At 45.3% G+C, this 19,677-nt stretch overlaps 1 protein-coding gene and 1 long non-coding RNA gene across 3 annotated transcripts in view; one reads left to right on the forward strand and one right to left on the reverse strand.

The window, feature by feature from the left end:
* The first annotated feature begins 17 nt into the window (after positions 1 to 17).
* Positions 18 to 10,518, forward strand: SENP8 (SUMO peptidase family member, NEDD8 specific). 2 transcript variants are annotated; one of them, XM_083712944.1, is made up of 2 exons: positions 18 to 347; positions 8,168 to 10,518. In XM_083712944.1, the coding sequence occupies exon 2, from the start codon at positions 8,210 to 8,212 to the stop codon at positions 8,843 to 8,845; it is 636 nt and encodes a 211-aa protein (XP_083569070.1). In that variant the 5' UTR covers positions 18 to 347; positions 8,168 to 8,209; the 3' UTR covers positions 8,846 to 10,518. The 2 variants fall into 2 exon arrangements, with proteins under 2 accessions (XP_083569070.1, XP_083569071.1); XM_083712945.1 differs by lacking the exon at positions 18 to 347 and adding an exon at positions 1,789 to 1,808.
* Positions 10,519 to 16,152: 5,634 nt separating this feature from the next.
* LOC310831843 overlaps positions 16,153 to 19,677 on the reverse strand; it is an 81,435-nt gene continuing 77,910 nt past the window's right edge. Inside the window, exons 2-3 of the long non-coding RNA XR_014558017.1 lie at positions 17,127 to 17,670; positions 16,153 to 16,361 (exon numbers count right to left, since the gene is read on the reverse strand). This is a non-coding gene — a long non-coding RNA (uncharacterized lncRNA). The remainder of the gene's footprint in view (positions 16,362 to 17,126; positions 17,671 to 19,677) is intronic.

Below are 19,677 nucleotides of genomic sequence, written 5' to 3' on the forward strand. Positions count from 1 at the left end.
CGAGCGAGCGAGGCTCGTTCTCCCTCCCCACAGCCGCGCCCCAGCCCAACCCGCTCGCTAAGCCCCGCCCACGCACCTCAAAGGCGGGCGAGGGAGGGGGCGCACGGGCGGCAACGGCCGGAGCAGCTGCGCCTCCCACTCCCGCCTCACCACCACAGTCTGGGGCGCATTGGTCCCGTATGTTAATGAGCTCCCCTTTCCTTTTGCGCGGAAAGGGAGCGCGGGGAGGAAAGGGAAGGGGAAGTTGCTTTCCTGTTTGACAGCCCTTGGGTTGCTAAGCCCGCCGCGCTTTACGGCCGCCCGCAGCCACCGCGAGAGCGTCGTGAGGAGAATGAGGCCGGCGCCAGGTAAGGTCTTCTTCCTCCGTGAGGTGTGTCAGTGGGGAGCGACGGCGGCGCCGCCGCGTGTGGAGTTATCCTGCCTCTGGGGTAGAATATTATGGAGGAGGAGGACGATAGGGAGAGAGCTGGTGGACGGTGGGTCGCGAGGGTCCCCTCCCCCCGCCGGCCTCTGGGCAGCGCTTCCCTCCGTCCCTCGGTGTCAGGGACCGTGGTCGGTGGTCGCAGCCTCCGCTCAGCCGGGCGGGGTGGGGGGGGGGTGGCCTTTCGCTGCCAGAACTTGATCCCCTGGCCTCCAGGATGCTAGTCTTCAAAATGAAATAAAGTTTGACTTAATCATTCCAGAAACCTTCATGAATAGATTCACGTCCGCCAATAACGAAACTGTATTTCTAATGTTCATTACGTAGATATCAGTGCATAAGTAGCCGCAGCCAGTCTGCATTTCAATTGGATTTTGTGATGTTACCTAGTTGTTGCTGCTGCTGCTGCGATACTTTAGCTTTGGTGCAGGCAATGTTCTAGGAATCGCTGTACCAGATCCAGTCAAAGGCCGCTTGACTCAACCTCCAGAGCGGTTTGCAAAAGATAAAGCAGTAAAATCAAGAAAACTTCATAACCCTACTTTAGAGCATACAAAAGTTAAAATGCTGAAACAGATTTGAAATTATCTCAACTTTCTAAGCATCTTGGTAGGCTTATCTAAACAGGACCATTTTTTGCATGTTCAGAAATGCATAGCCCTCTCCTGGTTGTGTTCCCAAACAATGGAGCTTCTGTATACTGTATAACTAGCATCACATCCTTAGATATTAGCTTCTTATGGCATATAAATGCTCTTGACAGGCCACAATAAATCTATTGGCATTTTAAGGTGCCAGAACTCATGGTTTGGTTTTGTTTTTTAACAATAACAAGCAGTGGGATTGAAGAGGAGAGAAGCACCCATTTTTCATGTTAATAGTTTGTTGTGGTATAAACTTGTACCATAATAAATATTTTAATCTTTAAGTGACACAATACTTTTGGTTTGTATTTTTCTGTGACAGACTAATCTGAGCAACCACCTATAGGGTTGTGTTACATCCAGAAGTAAGCTCTGCTGAGTTGGGCCATATTCCCTTGGTAGTTATGGTATTATATACAAAATTTGAAAAAGAGCCCTGAAAAACAGAGCTTTTCTTCCTCTGGTGTCATTTCTGCATTCACCACCCATCTTAACTTACAGAGTTGGGATAGGTTTGAACCTCAAAGAGTCTTGTGGCACTTTCACTGAGGAAGTGGCTTTTAGTCCTTAAAAGCATATACTGTAATAAAATCTGTTAAATCTTTGTCACAATACTTATTTTTTCCTTTTTGTTGCTGCAACCAACAAATATAATCACCTCTCTGGAAAAGGTTAAAGCCAGCACTTTAGATTGTTCACGGAAACAGACTGGGAGCAAATATCGTCATTTTGAAACTGGAGGGGTATGTTCCCTTCTGTTGGCCCTACTTAGCAATCTAGCCATCACATTTTCAACCATCTGCAGTCTCTGAGCAGTCTTCAAGGGCAGCTCATTATGGTAGTCCAAATGAGATGCTACCAAAGTATGGCTAACTGTGGCCAGGCTGTCTCTGTCCCCGAGGGCCATGACTGGTGTTTTCAACCCAACTTATGAAGGTACTTCTTGCCACAGAATATACTTTAGTCTCCAAAGACAAAGGTAGACCTACTAACACCCTCAGACTATCAACTTGTGTTTTCTGAGGGAGTGTGGCCTGAGCATCTTTCAGAAGTATTGTAAGAGCTACCTGTTAGGAAAGAGGCCACAGCTCAGTGTTTGAGACTAAGATTTGTTTGGAGAAGGTTCCAGGCTCAATTTTGGGTATCAGCAATTACATTTCTACCTTGCCACCATGTGGGAAACTTGCTGGGCCTAAAAAAGCCCCTGGCATGCTTTCCCCCTTGCTAATTGTAGGCTCCATTTCCTCTCCGTTCTATAGCATATACCATATGCTTTGTCACATCTCCCAGGAAACTGAGTTGCTGTTTAACAAGGATTTTCTTTAGATGTGGGATTTATATGGTGAGTCACTGTCAAGAGGTTTCAAGTAACAGCTAATAGAATGAGCAGTGCTTCTTTGCTTTTGGGAACAAATGTATGCAAAAGACTGCCAGTTATGTGCTCTGGGAGAAAACTGAAAAGCTACTGCATTGCTGTAAACATGAGTTTGCAGGTGTTTAAGCAAAGAACAGAATGCAGATTAATTCTGTAGCTGTGCAAGGCCTGGTGGTTAAATTTTGAAGTTTGTGGCCATTGGCCATCAGCATATCTTGTAGCGGCAAATTCTATAGGTTAACTATGTGCTGTGTGAAGTGCTACTTATTTTTCTTTAACAAAATGTACATAGCACTTGATTGTAAGAAAACCTCTAAATGGTTTCCTTTCTTCCGTCTGACCTGAATCTCTTACCATAGACAGAGAAGAACTCTCTATCTACATTTTCCATACCATGCATAATTTCACATCTCTAACATCTTTCCTCCTTTCGCACCTTTCTTCTGACCTAAAACCCCCAAAATATTCATTTCCTCATATGGGAATTGCTCCACCTCCCATTTTATCTTGGTTGCCTTTTTCTGCATCTTTCCCAGATCTACAATATCCTTTTTTGAGATGTAGTTGTATTGCATTACAATATTGGCAGTTTTGTTTTTTATTCATTTCATAATAATCCCTAGCCTGGAATTAACCTTTTTCATATCTGCTGCACACTGGTGCATTTTTTTCTTTGGACTCTCCACATGACCAAGATCCCTTTCCTGGCCAGTCATCACCAGCTCAGACTCCATCAGCATGTATGTGAAATTGGAGCTTTTTGACCCAGTGTGTATCATTTTACACTTAACTTTATATTGAAACATCTTTGCCATTCATTCAAATTGGAAAGATCCTTTAGGGGCAATCTGCAATCTCTTTTTATTTTTAAAATTCTGTTGTCAGCAAACTTGGCTACATTACTGATCATCCCTAATTCTAAATCATTTATAAGCAAGTGTTAAAAGACAAAATCCCAGGAGTAATTCTTGTTAATTTTTAATTTGTCAATAAGGTTTAGAAGTTCATTTATTTTGTCGTCACTATTTACCTCAGTTCTTCAGCCTCCCATCCTGCAAAAAGTCAGTTCAGGTACAGGTATCTGCCCTTCACAAGATGTAAGGCAGGGGCAAATAATTCATCAGGTTTTCTTCAATGTCTTTATTCTCCTTCAGCACAACTTTTAAATTCCTTTTTGTCCAGCAGTCTAACCACCTCACCAGAGTGTTTCCTGCTTCTGTTGTTTTTAACTAATTTTTATTGTTGGTCTTAATGATCTTAGCAATATATTCATCAAATTCTATTTTTGTATCCTTAATTACCTGCTTACCTTTTTGCGGGTGCATATTTGTAGTTCAATTATTCTTCTAATTTGGGGAAGATTTCCATTTTCTGAAGGAAGTCTTCTTGCCTCTAATAACTTCCTTGACTTGACTTCTTCACCACACTTGACACAGGAATAGATTATAATGGCATTTCAAGGTTACTCTTACATTAGAAGAGATTGTAATCATAATCTTCTAGGATTCAATGCTGGACGTTCCCTTTCAAATCATCTTGGAAAATGGTAGATTATTTAATTGTGAAGACTGGTAAGGTTGATAATTATTTCTTGGGGACTGGCCCGAGACAACATATTTGCATCCATGGAAGATTTATTGCTTTCATATTTCTATTTCTGGATCGTCACACATTGCTCAGTGTCCCTCATCAATTTTCACAGCCAAGACACACATAGCATTGATAATGCTTTTAAAAATGTGTGTAGTTTATCTATCATTGGTATGTAGTGGCAAGCAGGCATCTCACATCTTATTTATAATGATAGTAATAATAACAATATCACATCTTGGATTAATGGTAAAGTTTTGTATCCTATCACTTTTTAGACTTTAAGTACTCTACCATTGCCATTAGATATTCCTGAAGTATTTTGTTCAAAAATCATGCTGTGGTAGAATTAAGGGATCCTCTCCTAGTGCAAAATGCCTGGTCTCAGGGAGAAGAAGAACTAAGGATTTTGAAAACTGAAAGCTTGTCTTGAAAGTTGCACTTATGGCTGCAATTAGGAAACAACCTCTTTTGTGAAATGGGTTGTTTGTTCAGCTTTCTTTAGAACAGGGGTTCTCAAGCTGTAGTTTGTAAACCACCAGTGGTCCATGAGCTCCACTCAGGTGGTCTGCAGGAGTGGAGGGGGCGGGGACGACAGCTAGATGTCAGTAAGTTAGCCAGCATCTGAACACATTAGCTATTCCTTGCCTTGGCCCTGTCTTTCCACCGGTCAGTACTAAACCCCAGCATTAAGTGAAGTCATGTGATTTGAACCACCTGTGGAATCCCTGGTGGCTAAGGGTGCAACGGGGTTTCTGCTGATGATTTTGAGTAGCTGTGCACAGCTACAGCGCGATCAAGTTGGTGTAAAAGCTCCTGTGGAGAGGCACAAGAATAATTTTGCAGGATTAACTCTCAGCCATCTGCCTGAGACCTTTAACCCACCTGGTACTTGGACTTTCAGTGCAACCCATATCCCCACCTGCAAAGAGAGTTAAAGAACGGTGAGGTCAGCACCCCTTCTCTGAGATTGCTTTGGGTTGTTTTTCACCTGTGAATATATACACTCAGCATTAAGAAAGATGATTGAGTAATCCACCAAGATCCTCCACAATTTTCAAGTGGTTGGGAGGGGGGGAATTGAGAATAGATAGCCTTGTGTACGATTCCATAAGGCACAGCAGTTCAGGACTCCAGCAGTAGTTTCCAGTATTATCTGCTAGCAAACTCTGAGGATTACTCATGTGTATTAAAAGATGTTTTGCAGCCAAAGGATGATTCCATAAACATCAGAACCAGCCCTGCCTTTTTTCTTATTTTGAATCTCAAGGATGATTAAGAATAGAGCTGGCTGAGTGTCAAGTTGTGTTAGGTAACTGTAACTGCTCCCCTTATATTTTATTATTATATGTTTGATAACGCTCAACTGGAATGATCAGTGCCTTGTGCATTGGTTGGTAAGACATTTCATTTTGACAAACGTGGAAAATTCTAGACACTTAAAAGAGTAAAAAAAAAAAAAAAAAACCTGGTTCCCTGCAGATCTTCCCTCCCACTGGTATATGCATCCAGTATGTTTCATGTACGGTATATCACTTTAGTTTCCTTGTTCAGATCTTAAAAGGATATTGCTTAAATTTTGACCTAACAAATCTTAACAAGGTTCACTGTTTCATCTGAAGAAGTAGTGGGTAAATTTGACTTTTCTTTGTCCCATAATCATTTATACTGCAGTTAGAAGCGTCCCACTTCCTTCCTGATGAGTAAATAAACCAGCACATTTGATTTCATTCCTGCTGAATTGGGTGGGTGCTCCCTGGTTTGCACTGAGTCATGCCAGAGGGACAGTGTTTGCAGTGCGCAGGCTGTGCTTTCAGAAGGCTGGACCAGATCCTGGGTGATAAAGAATTGATATTTACAGAACATGAAGCCTCAAATAATTTCACGGCTACATTAATTTTCCAATAAGCCCTGTTGAACTCTACAAGTCTCTGATTTCAGAGCTAATTTGGGGCTCATTAGTACTGGTAATTAAAAATATGCTCTCAAGTCCAGTTGATGTTAGACCACCTGTCGTGGAGCACCCTGCATATCAGATTATTGTTTCCTACCTGGCTTCTGCTTTCACTTCCTATTGCACTCTTGCCAACCTTCCTCATAACGAGAGCACTCCAGAATCCCTTCCAGTTTATCTGGAAATACAGTTCAGTTTAGAGAAGCAGCGTGAGAATGTTGGATGCCACAGTTAATATGGAACTAGAAGTTATACTGGATACAGGACAGTTGCTAAAAACTGCAGCCATGTGTCCTGCACTCCTTAGGTACATTTACACATGGCAGCATGCCACCATTTCCTCATTCCTGCACCATACAACTGGCAGCTTTGGCAGGAACTGAAGAAATGGAGGAAAGGTATCTGTAAGTGTGCATAAATGTTCTTGAGAGAAGACTCTGCATGGGGCTGTCATTTTCAGCAGCAGCCCCATGCCTGGCATAATGTCTAGTTGCAGCCTGAAGGCAAATCTTGAAAAAGTCTATTGAATAGAAGAGAAGGCGGTTGTGGAATTTTTCTCTCCTGCTGCCTAGTGGGTTTGTTAGAAGAAAGGCGGAAAGTTCTCTGGAATTGTTTTTAAGTAAACCATGCATCATAAGTCCATCACTTGCTAGGGTGTATTCTATAGTGCCATGGGCTGTCCTCTTGTGTTTTAAAAATAATTTTGGATATTTAAAGGAGCCATCTTAATGATCGACTAAGTAGATGTGTTCTATTTAAGCAAGCGTTGGCATTTGAATCAGTGCGTCATCAACTATATCATATCTTACTTCTGATCTAGCTGGTAAATTATGCCATAAAACTACTTACTTTAAAGTGGTTTGATACCTGTGACTTTTCCCCTACTTTTGCCTTTTTGACCATCTTAGAGGAAGTGTACAGGTAGTGTCTCTGGTACTAGGCACAAAACATATACAGCCTTGCAGATTCTAGTATTGGCTTAAAAATAGAAGCTGCACCTCATCCCCTCCCGTCGACTGTAGTGGGTTGTTACTGCTTATAGTGGTGTATTGTGGTACTTACATAGTTCAGTAAAGGTAAAGGACCCCTGACAGTTAAGTCCAGTTGCGAAAGACTCTGGGGTTATGGTGCTCATCTCGCTTTAAAGGCCGAGAGAACCGGCGTTTGTCTGCTTCTGCAGACACTTTTTCTGGGTCATGTGGCCAGCATGACTAAGCCGCTTCTGGCGAAACCAGAGCAGCGCACAGAAACGCCGTTTACCTTCCCACCAGAGCAGTACCTATTTATCTACTTGCACTTTGATGTGCTTTCGAACTGCTAAGTTGGCAGGAGCAGGGACCGAGCAACGGGAGCTCAACCCGTCGCGGGGATTTGAACCGCCAACCTTCCAATCGGCAAGCCCAAGAGGCTCAGTGGTTTAGATCACAGCGCCACCCGTTTTACATGGCCTTATTTGCAATACTTAGGCTTGTTTCTTTGGTCTGTTATTCTGGTATGTAGTTTATTTAAGTTTATATTCCTCCTTTCCTCCAAAGAACCTTAAGTGATATACATGTCCTTTTCTATCCTCACTACAACCCTGCAAGTTAGATTAGTCTGAAATATGGCAACTGTAGGTGAACCTGTCCCTTTTATTTTGGTTGTAGCTGAACAAATTGGTTCTCCTGTTTATGTTTATCAGTTACAAGCATCCACAAAAATGATGGTTGGGGAAAGAATCCCTGGTCTTTTAATAAGAAGGATGCCTAACTGCACATATCCAGTCCCACTTAAGCAGAAGTTTAGAGAAGGCAAGAAACAGCAGAGTCTTGTGCTGTTTGTTCCTTCTCTGTACTCCAGTACAGTACCCTCAAGCTCTCCAGCAAGCTCCCAGAATTTGAGAGGGGGACAGGATCTTCCCTCACCTATGCTCAGGTTTGAGTATGAAAAGGATTCTTCTCCCACTGTTTCTTACCTTTTCCCTAATTCAGGGAGACTAAATGCTGTTTCTTCCTCTTCTGCATGTGCCAGAAAACTTGGGGGGGGGGGGAGTTTGGTGGCGATCATAATCACGTAGGGAGGCTAAGACGACCCTCAGCAGGTTAACTGGCACAATTCCATGACTGAGTTGGTCGTCTTCAGCAATGAGAAAAGCCCAACCTATTTTAATAGTAATCTGTTCTTTTCACCCTTGATTATTTTAGGCGTTGGTATTTCTCTGGCCGCCGTGAGTCTGCCTGGATAGAATGGACCCTGTTGTCCTAAGTTACATGGACAGTTTGCTGAGACAATCAGATGTCTTGTTGCTGGATCCTCCCTGCTGGCTCAACGACCACATCATCGGGTTTGCCTTTGAGTACTTTGCCAGCGACCAGTTCCAAGACTTCTCCGATCAAGTGTGCTTCGTTGGCCCCGAGGTGGCTCAGTTCATCAAGTGCACGAGCAGCCAAGAGGAGCTGGCCCTATTTCTAGAGCCTTTGAACCTCCTCCACAAGAAAATAGTGTTCCTGGCCATCAACGACAACTCCAGCCAGGCTGCTGGCGGCACACACTGGAGCCTACTAGTTTACTTCCAAGACAAAAACCGCTTTGCTCACTATGATTCCCACACCAGGAGCAACTCTGCCCATGCCAGACGGGTAGCAGGGAATTTGGAGGTCTTTCTCGGCAAGAAAGGCAAAGTTGCCTTTGTAGAGGAGAAGGCCCCTGCCCAGCAGAATAGCTATGACTGTGGGATGTACGTAATCTGTAACACAGAAGCTCTGTGTCAGGAATTTTTCCGTGGACAGCAGGAGCCAGTGCTTCAGCTCCTTACTCCCTCCTACATAACAGGCAAGAGAGAAGAATGGAAGGAACTCATTGCTAAGCTGTCCCAGAAGTGACCTGCCAATCTCCAATTATTGTCGTTCTTGACTTGCTCTCAGTGCCTGAGGGGAGGGAAGCCTGTACATAGGGTTTTCCCAACAGAAAGAATGTATTTACCTCTGTGTTTCTGCACTGCCTTATTCTGTTGCTGATCAGAATAGAGCTGAGTCGTAGGAAAGTTACATGTCTTCCCTGAAGTGTTGGGCAGTTCTGGCTTTGGCCATTTATCCCACCCCCTTCCAATATCCCCCAAAATTCTCACAACACCCAAATTTTCAGTGATGTCAGTGACATTGTATATTTCTGCCTTTATTCAATTGTTTCAGCCATCTTTCAAAACTCATGCAGAAACCATCAGAAGTCAGATAAGATGTTATAATGGTACCAGCCATCTTGTTTCAGAACTCCCCAAAATATTGTTCCTGCTTTTCTGAATAAGGATTGTTGTATCAAATGTTTTGGCTACCTTGAGAAAACTATACACATCAGTATGATGACAAAGAATTTCTATATTGTAAACCTTGCTGGCAAGAAATACGGTAGTTTCTGCTGTTCAGTTTCTAGCAGTTTTTCCTGCATCACTTTGATGTGTTTTAGCTGGACTTAGTTCCTAGAACTAAGGATTTCTGGATACACTTATGAAAACAGGAGGGCATGAGAGCAATTTTGTATTTATTAGGGGCATGGATTGGCTTTGATTTCCACTACAGCAAGTGCACAGCAGCTTGCTCTATGCCTTGTGGGGAGTAAGTTGGGAATCTGCAACTTAGAAAAGCAGCATACTGGTAACAAAAGGAAGCAATGGATTCATTAGTCCTCTTGATGTGTCTCCTGCTTGCAGCTACCCTTCAGCTACAATTGCAGCTACAATAAGTGGGGTGGTAGGGGAACTATCCTCAGCTGCATATGAAACCCTTCTATTGCTGGGTAGCATTGGATTGCTTCCTTCTGTGAAATTTGCAGAATTGCTTAAAAAAAGTAAGTGGACCTATCCTGTTGGATAGCATACCCTGGTGGGTGGTGGAGCCCAAATGGCTGTATCCTTTGTTTTTCCTGCTAGCTTTTAATTTATTTTGCTATTTACCAAGGAATGATGCCTTAGCCGCACATCCTATTTCCTAATGCTGCACGAGGAAACACAGCAAACAAGTTCTTCAATTATTCAAGTGTGTGATGGCACTGTTGGGGCAGAAAAGCTTTAATCATTTTTTCATTGCACATGTGTAGAGAGGAGGCCTGATGACTTTTACTCTGTTTGGTAAAATCTGCAGCCAAAAATAAAGAGAACTGTCACTTCAAAGAGTTGTGTTCGGGTTTATCATGGGGGCTTTTGTTCTTGTAGCTCCCTTAAATAAGCAAAGGATGCACAGAATACATACATAACAGGAAGGAGGAGGAAGAAGGTATTGGAGCAAGCATCCCTAGAACAACTGCTCTGTGCATACCTGCTGTCAGCCTGCTGTTGTGCCTGGCTAGAACAAAGTCATTAGACTCGAGCCCCTTCCATTTGTTTCTTGTTACCCCAAAAGAAAAGGAGCCTATCTAGCATCCTGTCAAAATATTTGTGAAACGGTAGTGTAACATAAACAACAGTGAAAGCAAAGAGTATGATTCATTTTTGCAGTAGGGAGGATGTTCAGAACAAATTAAGACTTAATAAAAGTTTAATAAATAGCTATATGTTCCTCCACATGTCTGCTTTCTGCTTTGATTCCAGTTGCTGCTAATGGAATTATTTGGGATTAAAGAAGGGGCAGCAGGAGTTTAGCATCTAGGAAGGTAAGTACAGGTGATGGTGGTGGGATAAAACTTTCACAAGAAATAGCCAAGAAAGGTTTAGGTGACTTTGAGCTGTTTGTTTTGAAATGCTTGACGCTGCAGGACATGATCCTGAGCATTGGGGAAGGTTCTTTTTCTCCCATCTCTCCCTTCATACTACAGAAGACTAGGAAACTTGCAATGTGGTCCTATGCACATTCGCTCAGAAGTAGTTCTCACCATATTTGATGGAACTCTCTCCAAGGTAAATACGCCTAGAGAGGTTTAGTACAGTAGCCTTCAGGTGAAACTACTTCTCTTTATATATGGAGAAAAGCAAACAATTTCAAAATAGCAAGGGCGTCAACAAGTAGAAAGAGAAAGACAAACACTTTTTGTAAGATGGGAGCTGCTTATACACTGTTTGTCAGATAAGCCACAAAGGTTGGTGTGATGTGTGTGTGGGGAGAGAGGGAAGCAGCGGTGCATCCAGTTAAGATTGCTCACTGCTTGCCACATGATGCCTTGCCAGTGGGAGCCTTCAGTGTTCAGAACTTAACCGTTTAAACAGATCAACAATGGAAAAAGTTGCTCAGGGAGGTTGTGGAAACGCTCAAAGAGGCTGCTAGAAAGGGAAGGTGTGAAAGCACCTCTCACATCTTTTAGACATGCAGCTGGCTTAAGGACTGTATATAGATATGGAAGGTATGAGCAATAATCTCCAAATTGAAACAGGAAGCCTGTATTCTGCTGCTCAAGGTATCCATCTAATCTGGCTGTGTGCTACAGCCAGCCCTGTTTTGATAAAGGATAAACTTAGCTGACTATTACGTTGGGTTGCACCCAATTTGGTAGGTGTTCAAAAAACTTACATGCCTCCTCTCTAAAGAGTGACATAATGGGGAAAAACGTCTTTTCAAAGAACCTTTAATTTGAAAATCCCAAATTGTCTGTAGTTGGTATCTCATCGCAACCGTTATATGTGGCATGTGTCCTAAATACAGAAGAGGCAGTTTCAGTGTGCATGAAGTGTGGAATGAGTTGTTTTCCCACGTTTTTTAAAAAAATCTTGCAGAGCAGCTTTTCAGGAAACTGGAGAAAGACTTCTTGCACAGGGGAATAGAGGAAAAGCTAAGGCTTTCTACCAACGTAAGTGAAACAACTTTGCTGTTTGGGAGTGTCAAAATCCCACTTGGCTTTCCAGCCGATACCTTGGCAAAACCTCTGGAGGCTTTCTGCTGACCTCTGATCTACACACCTTTCTTCCTCTGGAGTGGGACAGGGGGTTGGGCATACCAGCAGGCTTATCTTTCAAAGTGTCATGTTGATCGTGGAAAAATTGCACCCAGGAAACTGCGCTACCACTTTTCTTAACCCTTAGCCTATTCTACTTTTCATGAATGGATTGTTAAAGCCCAGTCTGTAAACACTGTAATCCATGCATTGTGTTTTTGATAGCCTTAAAAATCTATAGCATACTCGCAGTGCCAGAAAAACCTGCTGGACAGCTACTGGAGCTAAGGCCAAAGGCCTGCTCTTTTCTGGGTGCAGCCAGGGCCATCTCTAATGGAATATTGATGTAACAGCTGGGGAGAGGGAAAAGGATGGGCAGGACCCTAACCATTGTGTTTCCTCCACTGAGAGGAAGAGCTGTGTTTTAATTAGATACTTATGTGGGTTTTTATGTTGCTCTTAGTGCAAAAAAATTCAAGGCTGTACGCTTGGTCCCCCCCCGCCCCCGCCCCCCACTTTTTCTTACAATAACCCTGTGAAGTAGATCAGGCCGAGATCAGGTAGGGACAGACCCAGGTTCAGCCAGTGAGCTGCACGAGTGAGCAGGGAGTTGAAGCACCCACACAACACCAGCTCTTAATCTGGTTTATTGATTAAGCCAGAGGTCTGCTCCACTAACCTCTTGCCCTGACTTGGTCACAGCAACTTTTTGAAATGGTAAAAGTGGATAGTTGTGCCATCTAACCAAACGGTACAGAAGATCACAGAGGAGTTGGCTACAGCTGTTGTTATCTGTGCACCTATCATGCATGCTGACAATCTCAGGCGAAGTTCATAGGTGTACAAAAACATTGTTGCTTGCCTTTTGAGAGTGTCTGTCAAGTCTCATTTAGATATCTTCACAATTCCTTATTTACATATGGATGTTTTGTGCATGTGCTGGTTCAAATACATCAAGGCCCTTTATTGCTTTGCAGGGTATGGAGAAGGACCACAATTCAGTGGTCAAGGACACACACTGCATGCAGAAAGTGAGTCTCCAGGGTGACAGGAGATGGGACAGGTTCTGGAAAGCCAGATCTCATCACAGTGGGCAATACCTGGAGAAACAATCTGACTTGGTATAACTCAGCAGCTGCCTCTGATCTGTGCATAACCCCGTTTTGGTAGGACAGGGTAGCTAAAGCAGCTAGAGCTGGAAAAGCCACAAAGAGGCTAAAGCACTTTTGCAGGCTGCGTGAAAAAGATGCAAACCAAACTTATATTTCCCTGTGCTATTTGGACAATTTCTCACCACTACAGAAGACTTAACTATATGGAGAAGCTGGGGTGGTGGCAGGCTTGGGATAGGATGACACAGCCTCCATGCTAAAGAAGGCATTCATAATGAAGTGGGAAGTTATCACTTGCAGGAGACGGAGGGCAGGTTCCAGAGAGAGTTGGTAGGGGGGGAGGGTAGAATCAATGGGTAACATTTTATAGATCTTGCTTATTTCATTGAAGCCCACCCAATTCCCACCCCCTCCACAGGCATGTGTTTTTATTGTTTGTAGTTACTGCAAAGATAGTCGCTGCTGAATAAGCTGGGTGAGGTTGCAAAGTGTGTCTCATTGGCACTGCAGAAGCACAGCTCCTTCAGGGGCAGCTCAAATGGGACATGTTCTCCAGTTGTCACACTAGCAAGCTACCTTTCTCTACTTTCCAGCACTGCTAATTCTTTAGGTAAACTGGACAGCAGAATGGAAACAACAAAGAAACAGCATCTAGGCTGGGGAAGATAGCCTGGCTGTGATGTTCCCCCTTCAGGGTATTCCCCCCCCCCCTTTTTGCATGCACATGGAGGATTTTACTGCCCTCTTGTGTACATAAGAATGATAAAACACTTCCATTTAAGCATTTACTGCTGAACACCTCTAAGGAAAATAAACGGCTTGCAGTGCTCCCAATGCTTTCCTTTGGAAGTATCCTGATGTGGTCATTGACAGCAGCAAGAAGAACCAGCACATAGTGTGCTGCGGAAAAGGTAGAGAAGTCTCTGGATAGATGGACAGGCAAGCTCATACAAGTGCTGGAGTGGCAAACATTCCTGCTTAATGATGAGCCTTTTTATTAGCCGAGACCTTTCAGAATGAATACTTAAACAAATTTATTCACTGATGCTGGAGATTTTCTGCTGCACTAGTTTTCTTCCACTTTATTATTGTTCAGGTGGAGCTTTAATGGTTTATTTTAATTAATGATGATGTCCCCACATTTGTTACTTTGAAATGTTGTAGCACAGCTTTTGAACTGTAGGGCCAGAGATTCCCCACATTGCAAGGGCTGCAGCAGATTTAGTATTATATTTGTAATCATGAGAAAGCTCGTAGTTATCATTGGCAGGCATACATTTTCACCCTGAAATCTACCCTCTCTGGAGTTCATTCTAACCGTGCTAAATCTAAATTTGTTTGCACACGGCAGCATAATTGGTGTGTGGTGAAATGAGGCATAAGACATAAAGAGAGGGGGAAATGGGGCAGGGAAAGAGATGAGTCTTAGCAGTACCTAAAGCATTATATGATAGAGCACACTTGTTGTTTCTTAAAATCCTTCCTGGCCTGTCTGCTGTTCTCGCATTTAAATGTCACATAAACGGAAGAATACGCAATTGATGGAGCCAGCTAGTACATCTAGCTTTTGTGTCAAGGCATCAGTGGCAGCTGGGCAGGGTACTTAAATCAGGAAAACAGCACAGTAGAGGAAGCATTAAACACCTTCTCTCCCCCTAACCCAACTTTTCAGCGGAAATGCTAAGGGACTGAAGCTGGGAGTGGGACATTCTGCAAGCAAAATAGCTGCCCTTGCACTGAGCTAGAGCCTCTTGCCATTATCTACCCCAGAAAAGCAGCTGTCTTTATGACATACATACACCAAACATCCCCATGCCCAGATCAGTTCTGGTTTCCTTTTTATCTGCACATAGGAGCCAACCTTATAGTAGGCCAAGAAAATTATCTGTCTAGCTCAGTAGTACAGTACTCTGACTTGCTTCAGCTGCCTAGAGTTTCAGGGCCCGGTCTTTCCCTGCATCTGCTACCTGATACATTTACTCTCGTTTCCACTTTCCTTCATTTAGGTTACTTTTCTGGTTTTCAAAAGGGTGCACACAGCTTTTGTGCTGTTTTTTTGCTGTAGCATTTGGTAGTGGGTGAGGCAAGTCTCCCAATGCTTCTGAGATTTTAGCACCTCAGAATGCAGATGCAGTAAAGGGGGGGTGGTCTTAAGGGTAAGCGGCAAGAGGCATTTTAAGCTGACTGCCTTTCCTGGGAGTGTTTTGTGCATGGGAGCTTTCGAACTGAGATTTAAAAGGTGCTGTAGAGACCCTGGGAAGAGAGCTGAAGCCTGAAAAATAGCAATTGGTTGTATCCAGCTAAGTTCTACTCAGACACATGGAACTGGATGGACCCAAATTAGTCATGCCCATTAATTGTAATTGGTCTTCTCTGAGTATGAAAAACCTTGGATACAACTCAGTGTTAGCATTGTGCGCTATCAACATTTTAACATGGCTGTCAGGGGCTCAGGAGCAGAGGCACAGGGGAGAGAGGAAATGGAGAGCGAAGGGGAAGAATCGGAGGGCAGCGCAGGGGAGTATGAAAGTAGCCCGAGAGATTCCATGAGCTTCTCCAGCGATTCAGAAGATTCCCAGAGGGGGCGCCGATGACCAGGGCAAGGGGGGTCCCAGGGGGGACACACCAGAAGCAAGGGGCCAGCGGGGACTCCCAAAGCAGCAGCGGGAGATCAGGACCAGCTCCTCCACCAGAGCGTAGTGGGGGGGAAGAGTCCCATGTATCAGGGCCAGCTTCTCCTCCAGCAGGGAGAGAAGATGAATCAGGGGTGGCCACGCCTCCATCACAGAGTGAAGTCAGGTCCAGCTAGCCTCTCCAAAGGGGGAAGCAGTGACAGGAGCAGTGTAACGGTCAGGAGGAAGGTGGCCGGCAGGAAACCCGGATTGGGAACCAGGTCCTAAAGCCCGCCGGAGGGAGGGGGAAGACTCAGGGGACTCAGCGTCAGAAGAGTCTAGAAAGGGCGAGACCCCAGCGGACAGGCGGGCCCAGAGGAGGAAAGAGCAAAGGAAGAGGTGGAGCAAGGCTAGAGTCTTAAACTGGTGTCTGGGGGGAGGAGATTCAGACGGAGCTTCAGCGGTCTAGAGTTTGAGACGTAGAGCTGTGCGCCACGGCTTTGAAATCAAAACTGAACTACAATAAAGACTTTTGTATATAACAACGAACTGGCATTGGTCCTTTGTGAGCTGGGACCTCGGGCAGCTCTGACAATGGCACTCCTCAAAACCAAAAACACGGACAGTGGTTTGTCAGGGAAGGAAAATGAGAAATCAACAATGGTCCCTGATATTTAGTAACAATCAGAGAGGTTCCCCCCCCCCCCACCTCGTGCTTTAAGCACCAAAGCCCTTGCTTTGCAGAATCCTGTTGAATTGCCGCAAGGTCTTCAAGGCAAGAAGAGACTGCAGGAGATTAGGATGTGTATCTGTCAGGACTGCCGCTAGGTCCCAGCTCACAGAGGACCAACGCCCAGTGGATATTATATACAAAAGTCTTTATTGAAGTTTAGTTTCCATTTCCAAGCTCTGGGCGCGCAGGCCCACGTCTTAACGCTAGAACGGCTAAGTCCCCTCTGACTCACTGCTCCACCCACACCAGTTTAAGATTCTAGCCCGGCTCCACCTCTTGCGCTGCTCTTTCCTGCGTTGGGTCCTTCTGCCCTCTGGGGTTCCCTCCTTCCTGGACTCCTCTGACGCGGAGCCTCCTGAGTCTTGCCCCTCCCTCCGGCGGGCTTTAGGACCTGGCTCCCTTCCCGGGCTCCCCGCTGTGCCGCGCTCCTGTACATTTGAACTTGGCGCGCGCGCCCAGCCGGTGACTTTCCTTCTGACCGTTTCCCCGCTTCCTGATGTGGGTGTTGCCAAACCTGACTCCTCTCCTCCCTCTGGTGGTGAGGACACTGGTCCCGACTCCTGGGACTCCCCCTCCCCACTGCGCTCTGGTGGAGACGCTGGCCCTGATCTCCAGCTGCTGCTCAGGGACTCCCCGCTGGCCCCTCCCTCTTGAGGTTTCTCCCTTGGAATCTCCCTTGCTCTGGCCACCGGCGCTCCCTTCTGTGAGTCCTCCGATTCGCTAGAGAGGCTTGTGGAATAACTCTGGCCACTGTCACTGCCTGCGCCCCCCTCGTACTCCTCCTCCTCACTCTCCATTTGCTCCCCCTCCTGTGTCTCTCCTTCTGAACCCCTGACAGTATCATTCACACATGAGATGGTAGCATCCAGCATCATCAACCTTAGTTTGTACAGCATAAGTGTTGCAGCACAGTGAAAAAACAGCTGCTTGTCTGGCTCTAGCATTTTAAGAAAAATGTTGAGTTTTTATTTGAAACAGTATTACACCCTACAGGAAACAAGTGCAATCTATTCCCCCTGGAAATGCCCCGTAGCCAACACACAAAGTGGCACAGATCAGGGACCCTGGAGGGACACGGCTGGTTCATAAGCATCCTGAGAAAACGAGCAGCAGGCATCCTCCTTCTTCAGCCCAGGGGCAGCTTCCTCTTCTCTTAACTTTGCTATATTAGACAGTAAATGGTTGTGGGAAGCAAGAGACACAAGGGAGCTTCTAGACCCCTTAAGCATGACAAATGCTGGGCAACATCTGGAGTTGTAACCGTGCTGAAAGGCAACAGATTATTTAACTGAGGAGTAGCCAGAATGTTGATGGACCATTGGCCACCCTAGCTGGGGCTGATGGGGGCTCACATCCAACAAACACCAGGACAGCCACAGGTTCCCCACTCATCCCTATGTAAGTGATACACAGCCAAGTCCTTATATTTGGCTGGTATCCTCTCACAAATGCAGCCTTCCTTTGAAAGAACGAGTAAACAGCAGAGTGACAGTTCTAATCTCTGCAATTGCTGCCACAGACTATGTAGTGATTAAACTAGAATAAGCGGATTATGGAAGTATTTCTGTGAACAAACATGGAAATACTTGGGGGAGAGGGGGGAAGAGATTCCCATGCTGCCCTTTATAGTGGAGGACATTCATCTCCCTGGCACTGAATAATCTGGAGGAAACCTTCTCCACTTCAAACTGGAAGGGGACTCTACAATTCTATGAAATATTGCTAAGTGCCCTGAGCCCTTTCTCAGCTCCACCATCCAGGCAAGCCCCTCCCCACCCACCGCCCCAGCAAGGCAGATGTTACCAGCTTGTAATTTCACAAACAGGGGAGCTTTTCAGTCAGAATGGGGTCAGAAAGCTCAGCAGCTGCTTGGCACTGAACAAGCAGGAGGAGAGGATGCTGTTAATCTGTCCTCGTTGCAATTGCGGAACCTCAGAAGTCGTAACCTACAGTTCTCCCCCAGCAAAAACCAAGCTGATTAAGCCACAAGGCCAAGGGCCTGGGGGCTTGGTGCAGACAAATCGGGAAATGCCCAGATGGCAGCTTTCCTGTTTGGTGGGGGAGCACCAGATAGACCCCCCCCAAAGGTCCTCAGGAGAATCAGTCAGCTTAGGAATCAGTCAGCTCTGTCGTAGTCCTCACTAGAAGCCTAGCTTCTCCTAGGCTTGTAGCTTGGCAAAGGACCCATCTCAGATTCTTGCAGAAGATTGTCATATGTCAAGCCAGTGTACCTGTACTTTTAAGACAGAGATAGGGAACCTGCAGCCTTCTAGGTGTTGGACTCCCAACTCTCATCACACCTGGCTATTGGCCATGCTGTCTGGGGTTGATGGAGTCCAGTAATCTCTGGAGGGCCACGGTTTCTCAATTGTTCCTGTTGTTCACATTTTTCTTCTGCAGAACATAATTGCTGTATCCTGAGCATGCAAAGGGACGCAGGTAGCGCTGTGGGTTAAACACAGAGCCTGGGACTTGCCGATCAAAAGGTCACGGTTCGAATCCCCGTGACGGGGCGAGCTCCCGTTGCTCGGTCCCTGCTCCTGCCCACCTAGCAGTTCGAAAGCACGTCAGAGTGCAAGTAGATAAATAGATACCGCTCCAGCTGGAAGGTAAACGGCGTTTCCGTGTGCTGCTCTGGTTTGCCAGAAGCGGCTTAGTCATGCTGGCTACATGACCTGGAAGCTGTATGCCAGCTCCCTCAGCCAATAAAGCGAGATGAGCACCGCAACCCCAGAGTCTGCCACGACTGGACCTAATGGTCAGGGTCCCTTTACCTTTTAAGCATGCAAAGAAATGGAGGAGCAAAGGGATCACCAGGCTAGAAGGCAAAGCAATTTCAGCTATAAGATTCAGTTTTAAAAACAAAAAACACTGCCTGCATTTTAATATTTGGCAACCCAAAACTTTGCTGAAGCACTGCAGACATTTGAGGACATCAATACTTTTTAAGATATTGGTGAGGTGGTTTACCCTACACTGCCAAGTTGCAGCACAGCATCTGGGAGTCAAGGTTGGACGAGACAACACCTTTATCCTTCAGGAGAATCACACTGGAGAGTCAGCCTTTGTTGCAAAAATGCCTCAGCAGCACACTGTGCAAGAGGCAGAGGTAGGAGTATTCAGTGTCAAACTTGCCTTGCTGCGAAAGCCAGCGCTGCCACAATTCCCAGCAGCATTCATTCTGCCCTACATCCGAAATACTATATGCATAGCTTGTAGTGGCAGACTGCTAGGCATGTGTCCCATTCAAGCATAGCTGATCCGTGATGCCTCTGCCTCGATGGGAACGTGGCACATGCGAAAAAGGATTTACAAAACACTAAAGGACTGTTTCTCCTGGCCTTGGGTGGCAGAGGTTCCTGGCTCGTCCCCACAAGAGAATCTCAACACTTCAGCTCTCA

This window comes from Podarcis gaigeae (genome assembly GCF_964106915.1).
Source record: "Podarcis gaigeae genome assembly, chromosome: 14".
NCBI lineage: Eukaryota > Metazoa > Chordata > Lepidosauria > Squamata > Lacertidae > Podarcis > Podarcis gaigeae.

Bases quoted from the DNA above. Each gene is read 5' to 3' on its own strand.
- SENP8 (XM_083712944.1), top strand. From the start codon at position 8,210: ATGGACCCTGTTGTCCTAAGTTACATGGACAGTTTGCTGAGACAATCA.